General features: G+C 46.2%; 1 protein-coding gene across 1 annotated transcript in view; it reads right to left on the reverse strand.

Annotated features, from left to right (window-relative positions):
* PTPRH (protein tyrosine phosphatase receptor type H) overlaps positions 1-13166 on the reverse strand; it is a 779225-nt gene that overhangs the window by 169816 nt on the left and 596243 nt on the right. Inside the window, exon 14 of the mRNA XM_078655031.1 lies at positions 6694-6978. Within this exon, the coding sequence (XP_078511157.1) occupies positions 6694-6978 (285 nt within the window). The remainder of the gene's footprint in view (positions 1-6693; positions 6979-13166) is intronic.

Consider the following 13166-nt stretch of genomic DNA (forward strand, 5'->3'; position numbering starts at 1 on the left):
TTGAGATCATCATTGAACCATGAAGCCTTTTTGCTGGCTGATTTGATCTGGTGTTTTTTCAGGGGTGCTAATTCGTCCGCACAGTGGGTGATCCATTGCTTGAGATCATTGGCCGCTTGGTTAGGGTCTAATGAGAGGGTGGGAGGATTTTGGTTGAGTGATGAGAGGAGTTGGTCGGAGGTGATTTTGTTCCAGTTTCTCCGAGGAATGGGTTGTGGGCGATTGTGGTTCAAGGTGGTTTTGTAGCTGAAGTGAACACAGCTGTGGTCCGTCCAATGGAGAGCTGTGGTGCGATCGAAGGAGATGTGCTTGCTGGCGGTGAAGATAGGGTCGAGCGTGTGTTCGGCTACATGAGTGGGGGTGTCAACAAGTTGTTTGAGTCCGAGATTGGCCAGGTTATCCAGAAGGGTGGAGGTGTTGCAGTCGTGTTTGTTTTCAAGGTGGAAGTTGAGGTCACCCAACAGAATGTAGTTCTCGGAGGCGAGGGCATGTGGGCTGACGAAGTCGGAGATGTCATCGCTGAATTGAGTGCGGGATCCTGGAGGCCTGTAGATGAGGGTGCCTCTAAGTGTGGTCCTGGGGTCGGTGTGGATCTGGAAGTGGAGATGTTCGGCGGTGGCAAGATTGTCGTCGGAGCTGGTCGTGATTTTGATGGTGTTCCTATGGATGATGGCGATGCCTCCTCCTGTTTGGATGGGGCGGTCTTTGCGGATAATCTTGTAAGCGTCCGGTATGGCTATGGCGATGTCGGGTGCTGATGATGTGTTCATCCATGTTTCTGTAAGGAAGGCGATGTCCGGTGACGTAGTGTCGAGTAGGTCCCAGAGTTCGGTAGCGTGTTTGTGGACCGAGCGGGTGTTAAGCAGGATGCACTTCAGGCGGTTAGAATCGGAGCTGTGTATGGAGGAGGTGGATTTGGTGAGGGTTCTGAAGCAGTTGAACTTGCAGGAGAGGCAGGCGAATGGGCCGTGGGTACGTCTTGGGGTGGCTACGCAGCATTGTGGTGTGCGTCCGGCGTTGAGGGCGAGGAGAGTAGCGGAATCGTATGTGAGTCTAGTGTGCCGCGGGGGCCAGGGGGTCTTGCGCTGGGTGCGGTCCAGGCGCGGACGGGCGTAGACGGGCTTACCTTCGGCACGACCGCTGCGCGTGAACGCTGCGCGGAAATGCATCTGTCATATGTGGTGGGGGAGGGGCGAGGGCGGGTCAGCTGGGAGGCGGTAGCGGGGCGGAGATTGGGTCAGGGAGGCACAATAACAACACCAAAATGGCCGCAGGACGTGAAACGAAACCTGGATTGGGGTATCAACACAGCAATGTCTAAACACGTGGTAGCGCTACAGTCGAGCACAATGGTAACAACAGCGCTATGCAAACAATTATTAAAGCGCACTATGGAGCACTCGCGCACTTTGGATCACTCGCTCAGCCAGGCAGTCAATCTAGCGATGTTACAATCTGGGCAAGCAGAGACCCCTCTGGTTATGAAGCGCTACGATACCGGGAGGCGTAGAAGCGCTAAGGAGCCAGACGTGCTGTAGAGCAGGGAGCTGTGTGAGGAGCGTCCTTCGCTGATGGAATCAGGGTGGTCACAGCGCACTGAGCGGTAGGGCGGACGATAGTATCAGTGGGAGGGCGGGTCAGCTGGGAGGCGGTAGCGGGGCGGGGATTGGGTCAGGGAGGCACAATAATAACACCAAAATGGCCGCAGGACGTGAAACGAAACCTGGATTGGGGTATCAACACAGCAATGTCTAAACACGTGGCAGCGCTACAGTCGAGCACAATGGTAACAACAGCGCTATGCAAACAATTATTAAAGCGCACTATGGAGCACTCGCGCACTTTGGATCACTCGCTCAGCCAGGCAGTCAATCTAGCGATGTTACAATCTGGGCAAGCAGAGACCCCTCTGGTTATGAAGCGCTACGATACCGGGAGGCGTAGAAGCGCTAAGGAGCAAGGCGTGCTGTAGAGCAGGGAGCTGTGTGAGGAGCGTCCACCGCTGATGGAATCTGATGGACCCTGTCAATGTTAAAGCATAACTGCTGGTAGCGGGAGTGCGCTGCCTTGGTCACTGTGCCATGGGATTCAAGCTAGCCTGGCTGAAGAAGGGTGACATGCCCTGAAACCGGTCCCAGGATGCTTGTTTCCGGTCCAGACAGTTCTGTCTGGACTGTTCCCATGGGTCACAGGGTCAAGACTGATTTCCATCTGGCTGGGTCCAAACTGGGGTGGCGTTGTGGGCAAAAGAACAATGGATTTAACCCATATCTTTTGACTGGGGTAGAATGTTTGCATTGTCGGCATTCCATCCATCATTTGTTTGCTGTCACACTTTGCTGATGAGGAAGGCCAGTGGGAATAGCAGGGATTTACGATGGTTGAGCCGGAGGTTAGAAAGGTTCCCATAGTCATCTAGTAGTTGCAACAGTAGCGGCACTGCATCCCAGGGTGAGGAAAGGTAAAATAAAGCATCATCCACACAGAGTGAAATGATGTGACTATTATCTCCAAGTGGTTTGCCTACCCATCCATACTCTTGTGCTTGATTTGTCATAAAGGAGCTGGAATCCACTTGCAGAACCATGTGCCGAAACTCATGAAGCACAGCACCTAGAGCAAGTAGCCCCGTTCCACTGTGTTTAAAGCTTTTTCCAGGTCGACAGCCACAAGAGTAATTTCATCATCTCCACTTTCAACTTTGTGGAGGACATCCACCAGGTACCGAAGATTCATGCCACTACTCCTCCTGGAAGGAAACCGCATTGGTCCTCGTGCACCAGGTGGGTCATATGAGGTGTCAGTTGGTTGCCCAGTAGTTTGCAAAGCACCTTCATGTCCGTATTGATCGTTATAAGGGGCCTATACGCAGCCAGGCTATCCGCCTCGACCCCTGATTTGAGGAGTATGCCGATCCCGCCCTCCTGCATGGTCGGGGGCAGTACTCCAACACCCCGGGCCTCCATAAAAACCTCCAGGAGCCCTTGTGTTAGTGTGGCTTAAAATGCTTGGTAACATTCTGGTTGAAAGACGTAGCTGGTGGGTGTCGTAGACCGCGGTACCATGCTATGGGTCCACCCAAGTTCCTCCAGATCTAACTGTTTATCTAAGTCCTTGGAGGCGTACGGACAGAGTGTAGGCATGTCTAGCTCTTCGAAGGATGGTGTGTCTATGGACAGGCGTGCCGCATTCAACTGCTGTAGGTGCCTACAGGGCAAATCCACAATACCAGCCCTGGAAGTAACTCTGATACCGTCTGGTGCAGTTAAGTGTGTCAGGAGTGCAGGGGTCTGCTCCCTATGTAAGATCTGTGCTGAAAGGCACCCTGAATTGCAGCTCTCCCGTGTAGTCTTTGGTGATATTGTTTCAAAGAGTATTTGTCAAGTTGATGCCAAATGTCTGATGTACACTCGCAGACTGTGATGCAAGTTCCTTCAGAAACCACTTCTCGAGAAATCACTCCGCTAATGTCCCCTCTGCTTGCTCCATGAACCCCAGGACTCTTATTACAGCATCGAGAGCAGCCTTCTGTTCCAGGTCGGCCAGGAGAGTGGTCACCTGGCACGTAAGGACCACAACTTCTCCCTCTACCTCAGATATGTTGCCCTCTGCAGATTTAACTTTGTGTGCTTCATTTCTCAAATCTGCTCTAAGAAGGTTGACGTCGATAGAGACTGCTTCAATCTTGCACTCAAGGGCAGTATGAGACTCCTGAGGTCTGCTTGCTGTGTTATTCTCTGTGATGAGTGGTGCGGCATAGTGTATTCGGTTGATAGTGTTCGTTCCATGGATCCGTGCTGCCTTGTCTTTACCCATGAGTCTATTCTGCAGTTTTTATATAGCGCATGGCTACCCAAGGGCCCCCAACACTGTCACAGCTACCGTAGAATATCCTGGAAACAAACGTATTCCCTAAACAGCCAGGTCTTCGAAGGCTTTGTAGAAAGGGAGTTTTTGCTGCAAAAGGCGTAGTTTGAGGGGCGGGGAATTCCAGAGTTTGTATGCAAAATAGGATGTAGAGAGTCCACCCCAGAGCAATCTCCAAATCCTGGGAACCTTACGTAGATGGGCAGAGACTAATCTGAGAATCCTTCTGGTCACATACAAGGAGGCTATTGAGCATAGCAAAGGTGGACCTCTACTGTTTATCGCACAATGCATGATACAGAGAGATTTCTAACTGAATCTGGCGCTCCACTGGAAGCCAGTGGAGATCTTTGAGAGCCTTAGTAACTGACTGACATTTAGATGTAGCTTTAAAAAGTCAAGTGGCCGTGTTTTGCACAGTGTGCAGCCTTTTGACAATGTAGCACAGTGAGTCAAGGTATAAAACATTCCCATAATCGAGGCTTGCCAGCACCAAAATCTGGACAATCACTCTTCTGGCTGTGGGAGTTGGGCGCTTGAGAACTTTCCTCAATAGTCTCAGAATGCAATAGCAGCTCACAGAAATTCTTTTGGCTTGATATTCCATCATAAAATTGGGGTCTAGCCACGCCCACAGGCTTTCTATTGGGTCTGTAGTGGTTGGCAGCTTGCCAATAGACCTCTGGACACTTCTCTGGAAGTTATTACCTAACTGCACGACTTCTGTCTTGCCCACGTTGAGTTTTAATTTAAAGCAGGCCATCCAGCTGGCTAATTCCCAGAGGCACAAGATCAGGGACAGATGATTACAAGTGTGGTCGTGTGAGATAGGCATGACCAGCTGAGTGTCATCGGCATAGGAAACCAATGGCAATCCAAAGATTGCACGATGTCGGCAAGTTTGTGCATGTACAAATTAAAAAGGGTGGGACTCGTAGAGGATCCCTGAGGAAATCTACAACTAAGGAGAAGACTGGTTGATAATAGGTCTAGTCTAAAACCTGAAAGGTTCGATCTTTCAGAAAGGAGGAGAGCCATTGAAGTGCTCTTCCCCTGACACTGGCATTGAGAACTCTCCGGATGAGGGTTGAGTGATCAACGGTGTCAAAGACAGCACTTAGCTAAAGAAGGATGATGGATCCAGATCCTCCCTGGTCCAAGAGTACTGGAACACCTGAATTAAAATTGTAGCCACCTGCTGAGACGTACGGGAACACCTGCATTAAAATTACAGGAACCTCATGAGAAGTGCTGGAACACCTGCATTAAAATTACAGCAACCTGCTGAGAAGTGCTGGAACACCTGCATTAAAATTACAGCAACCTCTTGCGAAGTACTCCAACGCCTGCATTAAAATTACAGCAACCTGCTGAGATGTACTAGAACACCTGCTTTAAAATGTCAGCAACCTAATAAGAAATACTGGAACACCTGCATTAAAATTACAGCAACCTGCTGATAAGTGCTGGCACACCTGTATTAAAAAGACAGCAACCTGCTAAAGAGAGCTGAAACACCTGTATTAAAATGACAGCGAAATGCTGAGAACAAGGACTGCTGACAAATTCTGTTTTGTCTCGTTTGGAGAATGGAAATTGTGATTAAAACTAGTAGGAGCATGCATTTTCCATCTAGGTGATGTGTGGGGGTGCTAATGCATGCCCCTTCTCCGAGTTACAGGTTGACTTCCACCTACACCACACCCAGTTCTTCCACCGCATGCGGACTCGCCATGTCTTGTCTTATCACTACCCCGCTCTGATGCAGGTCCCTGAGTTTAGCCCTATGGAGGTTAAGGTCCTTCTGTCACCTCTGGGCAAGAGCGGAGTATCCCAGATCTACCAATCCCTAATCATCAACTCCCCTGACTTATTCCTTGTCCTTCGCACTCACTGGGAGGCCTGGGTGGTTGCATTGGAGGATGGGGAATAGAGAGAAGCACTTATGACACCCCTGGAGTTGGCCATCTCCTCCCAGATTCATTTCAACCAAGTAAATGTTCTTCATGCAACCTATTTTACGCCAGAGCAGCTTTGGAAGGCAGATAAACTGCTAACACCTGCTTGCAGTAGACTGATAACACACATTTTTATCATGTGATTTATCTGTGCCCCATAATACAGCAATACTGGTTCCCCCTTCTGGGGGTCTTGACGGATGTGTTGGGTATGCTGATAGATTGTTCGCCTCAGATCGTGGTCATGGGTCTACTGGAGGAGTTGGGCGGCAGGAGGTCTGAGAGACACTTGGTGGGTTTGGATATCCTGTTGGGGAAGCGAGACATTGTCTGGTACTGGACTTCAAAGTTTGCCCCGATTTGCAGGCATGACAGAATCCATTGACTGGTGTTCAAAGATGGAGGCAACAGTGTACACAGATCGTGGCTGACCACAGAAACATCGTGAAATATGGGGTATATGATGGGAACATTTTGGGCTCATGGGAACGTGATGTGGATACTTCTTTTGCTCTATGATCGAGGATCGACAAATGTTGCCTTTACTTTGTTATGCCTGCTTTGTTTGCAGGTCTGTTTTATATCTCTGAAATCCAGTACAAATATTTTATAAAAACATAAATAGTACAGGCATTTCGTGAAGGGTGTAGATGCAGTGCTGAAACTGCTTGTACTGCCCCATTAAAAGTAAAGCAACTCTCCAGAGCAGTGCTCGCAATCTCACATCAAGGGACACATAATTTGCTCTAATACACTGGTGCTGCCCCATTACCCACAAATCAGTAAAACAGTCAGTGGGAGGTGCTGACACACATCAATAAAGACCATCAGGCCCTTCCCCAAACGATATCTAAAACCTGGCACTTACTTGTCGTTGCGTCGTTGATGGTCACTGCGGTGCTCATGACGCCATCGGCTGTGTTGCTGGTAATGCTGAGGTTATACGGGACCCCTGGATTAAGGCCAGATATGATCCCGGTCTGCTGAGCTCCACCACCAACACTTGAAGCAAAGGTTGCATCATTTGCGGTTCCCACCACCACCACCATATATCTGTACTTATTCTGATATGTGTCACTGGGCACCGTCCACTGCAGGGTCAGCGAGGTCTCGTTTCTGCCAATTACATTGAAGTTGCTGACTGGTGATGGCACTGAAACCAAATAATGAAAAGAAAGTTACATTGGCCAATCAATACAGCTTTATTCGCATTTGGTAGATGCATAAAAGTACAGTGAACATATCACAGTGCAAAATAAACAAATACATGTTAAAATATCGATGTAACAAAGCCTATCTGTCAATTAAAAGCCAAAAGCACACATTAGATGATGTATTAAAATCCATACAACAGTTCATTCTCGGTAATTAAAATGGTATATTAAAAAATAATTATTAAGACAGACCAAGTGAAACAACACGGCTCATAGACAAACTCTTCCCGGTCCCCCAACCTTCAATAAACCAAATGTTAAAATCCTTAGAGCAATTCATTAACAGTGGTTAAAATAATATAAACAGAATATTAAGACGGACCAAGTAAAACAACACCCCTCTCAGACGAGCTTTTCCTAGTCCGTAAAACTGAATATAAAAAGTTCGATGTCATAATACAAGCAGAGGGGGTTTCCGAGGGGTTTCCAGTGTATTGATTGCTGCAAGGGCTGAGGAACATGAGGATAAACTCAATTTGTTTAACATTAGGATTATACATTTTTTCCTCCCCACTTTGTAAAATAAACAGAAGAATAAGATATGCAACATAGTTTGTGGGGATCACAGGGAGAAAGGGACAAATGGTTTAGCGACTGTACTTGAGCTGAATATCCTACCATTAGAGGAAAGAAATTCAGTCTCGTCCTGGTCAGTAAATAGTGATGCGTATTACTGGAGACAAAAGAGGCAGGAATCATGTCCTGCGCCATACTAGCAGCGTCAGGCAGAGTCAAACCGTAATTTTGCATTGATTGCATTGCAATCCTTCAAGTTCGCAGTTATTTGGTAAGGCTTTTTCTTAACTTGGATTTAGAAAAAGTCAAGCAGTTGGAGGGTGATTCGTACAGGAATGCTAGACCCAAATCTGAAAAGGACTGCGTAACATAAGCTAGCCATGGTATACTGTTAGCTCGGTCAGGATTAATTATGTCTTTTAACACTACTTGATTTATTATAACCAAATTCATTTTCCAAATTCTTAACCATAAAAGTAGTGGAGCCAATTTAATGTAGTCGTTTATAAAAGGGAGACCTAGTTCTTTATGGGCAATCAAATTTGACCAAGCCGGAGTGACTAAAGGCAGTTTTTTAACAAATATATCCTCCACTGTCTGCAAGGCACCCACTTGAGCCGCACACCATTTTTCGGCGCCATAAGTAGATTTTGCCAGCTAGATTTCTACCATCTCCCTACTTGGCTTTTTGCCTAAATTGGAAGCACATTTCTACAGAGCTTCTAGGCTTCTTTTCAACATGTTTGTTCTTTTTTCTACCATAGTAGACCAATTAAGTTCGGAGTCGAAAAAAAGTCCCAGGCACATAAAGGTCACCACAGATTCCAAGGAGCCCTCATCCAATTGGAAGGATATTGGCTTCATTCTTCCTGTACCCGCTACCATAACAAAAGTTTGTTTTCTTGACAGACAAACCCAGTTCAGCCATATAATTTGAATATATACCAAACAGACGCTGTAAGTCCAATGGTGTTCTGGTCATCAAGACCGCATCATCGGTGTAGAGGAGAGCAGGCAGGCGTAAGCCGCCTACAGATGGAACATCCCTACATTCTGATGCCTGAACTTCGTTGAGTTTATTGGCATATGATGAAAAGAGGAGAGTGGCGAGAACGCACCCCTGTTGAACCCCCTTTTAAATTCTGAAAGATTTCATGCATTCCCCCTGTTTTTCAAACCTGATTACAGCCCCTGCCTCTCTGTACATCTATCTGATAAAAAGGATTATGGAGTTGTACATGCCCATCGACTCCATGAAAGCCCACAATTTGGTGTGGCTCACGTAGTCAAAGGCCGCGGAAAAGTCCATAAAAGCCATGTAGAAATGACCCCTTTTTGCATGGACATATTTAGCTGCAAGCAAAGGTAAATTTAAGCCTTGATCAACCGTGCTCCTCCCCTTTCTAAAACCATATTGAATCTCAGCTAACATTATTTTCAAGAGTCCAGTCCTCTAACCTATTTAAAAGCAATCTCCCCATTAGCTTAGCAGTACTATCCAATAAGGAGATTGGATGGTAATTTGCTGGGTTCAATGGATCACCCTTCTTGTAGTTAGGAATAATCAAAGATTGTTTCCAGGATGCAGGGCAACCCACTTTTGTAACTGTGTTAAAAACTTGGGTCAGAAGAGGGGCCCAAAATGTTTTATATACAAAGAAAATATCCAGTGGGACACGTCTGGCCCCGCTGCCTTTAAGGCAGGCGATTGGGAGAGTACAAGCTCAATTTCCTCCAAGGAAAATTTCATCCCCCACTGGACCAACGTTGAATCCACAGGGTCTTCAGTATTACTATCCCTCTGTACATGGAAGATGTTCTGGAAGTGAGACAACCAAGTGGATTCATCTATGCGGAGGTCGGGAGAGGGACCCCTCTGATCCTGCCCTACCCTCCAGAAGACCTTGCTTCTTATTCCTAGAGGCCTTGCATACATTGTCCCAGGGTTCCTCCATCAGCTGTTTCTTTCTCACCTCTCTTGCTGAAGTATAGTTAGCTAGTAGCTTTCTTATTAAATCTTTATTTCTAGGATGTTTTTAAGAGCAATTCGAAGTTTTTTGGAGGCTTTCGAGCAGTTTTCACCAAACCATCTAGTCAATGGTGGAGTGTTGCTGGGCGCGAGAGATTAGATCTCATAGATGGTAACATTCTTCTAAACGCTATTACGACTTGGAAACTATCAGTTTGGGGGTCTAAACAGGATTGAATCTCGGGTGATGCTTTCTTTACGACCTTTGGGAGGAAGGAAATGGGATCTATTTTCTCCCACTTCAGTGTAAAACGGTTTCTTTCTGGTAAGGATAGGTGTTGGCGCAAAGATAAGGCTTGTCGTAGCACAGAGAGGCCAGACAAAAGAGAAGAGGAGGAAGGTGTGATCACTGAATTCTGTCATCTGGGCCAAAGTGGACTTAACACATCTCTCAAACTTTGCTTGGATGATTATAAAATCAATTGTCGAGGTAGCCCCAGTTCGTTTGAAAGTAGGGAGAAGTTGACCTGCAAAGGAGGGTTTATTAAAACTAAGCCCAGGTTAATAAAAAAGTATTTCGCACCTTTCCAGAATAATGATGGTAAAAATGGACAAGCGGCGAATCATTAGAATCAGTTACCCCGCAGATACGGTGGTCTGATTTGGTACAACAATGCACATTAAAATCACCAGCCCAGCTAATGAAAATAAATTGAACGTGGGTGGTGAGGTAACAGAGCTTCCACTATTCTCCCCACCTCATCAGTCACTTGTGTGGATTTTGAAAATTATTATACAAATTAATAAATAAATCCGATCTGAAAATATGGTGAATTGTTTGTAAAGGTCACCTTTCCTAGTGGGATCTGTTTGCTAAAAGTGAGAGTAAACCCCCTTTAGATCTACCCGAGGCTGATGGGAGTGCTGGCGTAGCAAAGGAAAGGTAGCCATTAACATAGATAGTCTGCTCTGCCCAAGTTTCCTGAACGCAGATTATATCTGAGATCAGAAACTCATTTAACCAGTGTTGATTATCTTTTTTTTCTCATAACCCGCTACGTTGCATCCCTCAAAGGCTCCTGTGAGGGAGCCATCATCGGTTCAGGTAAAGGAGATATAGGTCAAATTAGTTAAGACATGTCATAACCTTGTGGGTCTAGAGCAGCATTCTGTACCCTCTATAAGGGCACAAGAGAGGATCAAATTGATTTTCGTGATGCGAAACAATCTGAGAAGGTGGATAATTTGGATGAATAATGAGTCATTCACAAGCCACCATATCTACCAACTGTGAATACCTATTTGAGAGGGTGAGATTGTTAATGGCCATCTATCTGATCTGGCTTTTGGCCGTATCTCATTGAAAGATGTCTCTGGTCATTTGTGAAAGAACTAAATGCAACATGAGGCCTATAGAAGAAGCCCAGAGGGACTGTATTCATCTGGGATGGAGATGAAGGGGCCGGTATACGCCCCAATATGTCTCCCACTAGTCATTTGTTGTAAAGTTTAGGACGACACAGTCCTTTTTAATTGTTTTTGCATCTGACCCAATCCAGGAAGTTCTTTTGGTCATTATCAAGTGATTTTGAATAAGATGGCCACTATTATTTTGTGACACCCAGTGCCTTGCCTTGGCCAGGAGCTGGAGTGTAGACTCGCTTTGGTTGTGTTGGATTAAAGGAACATTAACTAAAATTAAGTCATAAGGACATACTGCTGGGGGAAGGTTCATAAATTGTTGTTCAGGTCTACTAGGGAAAAGGGAAGTGGGATAGTTTGGGTTTGCCTCTACCCTAGGTGCATACAGGATTTGCCCCTTGCCAATATTATCTTGGGTAGTCACCTGTGATGAGCTGCATCTAGAGGCCAAACCTGTAGAATCTGAACTGGGGGCCATCTGATCAACAAAACGGGGGAGACCAGTAGATGTAGAGGCCAGTTCGTCTGGCACGAGAAGGGGGAGCTTATTTATACAATTATAACACAAGTTATGACATTCACAATTACAGATTTTACAAGCAGTAGGGGAGTTGACCATAGTTTGGGGTAGGGGATAGAGTTAGAGTCCGCCGCAGTAAGTTGCACTAGCATGTTCGATAAAGATCCCTCTAGACTGCAGTCTATGGATTCTAAACGTTCATAAATCGGCTGCAGGAGTTGTTTGAAGTTATTAAGAAGATCGCCCCAATTTAAGGAAGATGTAGTCTCAGAATGTTGCAAGCCAATGCTACAGGCGAATGCCATTGGTGGAGCGGCCTTTCTGCTTTTCTCTGCGGGACAATTAAGAGGAGGTTTCGTAAGGCCTCTTTTCCTTTTCCCATTAGTGGTGGATAAGCCTGTGAAACGCGGTGTCCCACTAGCTGTAGAGGCAGCCTGTAAGGTTTACGGGAAGTGACGGTGTGAGCACAGAAAGTTCTGGTAAATCATCCCAGTATTGCACCCCCCCCCCGCCCCCCCACCCCACCTTGAATTGGAGACTTATCTGTAGTGGTTAATTGTATGCTTTTCCAGCGTGAGGGCCAGCAGCAGCCACGCCCTCAGTGCTGGGAAATCTTGGGACCTGCCAAGAATCCGTTCTCCTTTTTCATTGGTCACCTTAAGCTGGGGGCATCTAGGTGTTTCATAGGTGCTTAGAAATCCGCTAACCATAAAATGTCCAAAAGGTACTTACAAAGCTGCTGGTTTATTGACAAACAGCTTCAATATTATAGGTAAAAAATAGAGAAATAAACGTCCAAGTTAAATTTAAATTAAGAAAAGACACCGGACTATAAACACCTTTGATTTGTACAAAAGCAAAGTTTGATCGATTCCAGTGTGCGAGAAAAAGAAAGATGCACCGAAATTGCAAATTTCTCAGTCTCTTTGTTGGTATAAAACAGCTTGGTCTCAGAGAACCTTTCTTTTAGTGTCCTCTTAGAAGTTTGGACAGCTATTTAAACCATTAGGAAACACCTAGAATGTGGGAAAAGAAGAGGTCTGTATAGTAAGCGAACCTTTAACAACTAAAGTGTCTTAACTCCACACAAACTGAGGGATCATTGACAAAGACAATAGATCCAACTTGTGTAAAGCGTGTGCAGAGCACATTCATACAGAGAGTGATGTAAATCCAGGTTACATGCACTAATACCCATAGACCACTGCACATACAGCCATCCCAGCAAACACAAAAACAGACAACCGTGCACACACAGACAACTAGACAATGAGATGTAGGACGCTATTACTTAAAGTGTGTGAGTGCATGCATGTGTGTGTGAAGTCTAGATCACATGTCGGCCTATAGGTGTCAGAGCGGCTCCTACTAAAAGGAGGAGGAGCGTTCCCCACCTGCTACGAGCGTAGTAGGCAAACTAAAATAAATAAATGGCATGTCAATGTCATTTTAGTTTGTCACCAAGCATGAGGGTGGGGGCGTGGCTGAATTCTTACTATTTCAGGATGCCTGCTGCCCCTGCCAGTGCGCATGTCGGATTGGGCAGCTGTGTTGCAATGGTCAGCCTGATAAGCACACTGTAAACCTAGCAATCCAAGGGCTATGAAAAAACCTGGGGTTTGCTGGCACAGGTCCCAGGTCCCAAAATGAGTGTGGGATTAGCCTGCTTCAACCAATCCTGGAACTGCTCTAATGCTGAA

This window comes from Lissotriton helveticus, chromosome 7 (assembly GCF_964261635.1).
Source record: "Lissotriton helveticus chromosome 7, aLisHel1.1, whole genome shotgun sequence".
In the NCBI taxonomy this organism is placed as follows: Eukaryota; Metazoa; Chordata; class Amphibia; order Caudata; family Salamandridae; genus Lissotriton; species Lissotriton helveticus.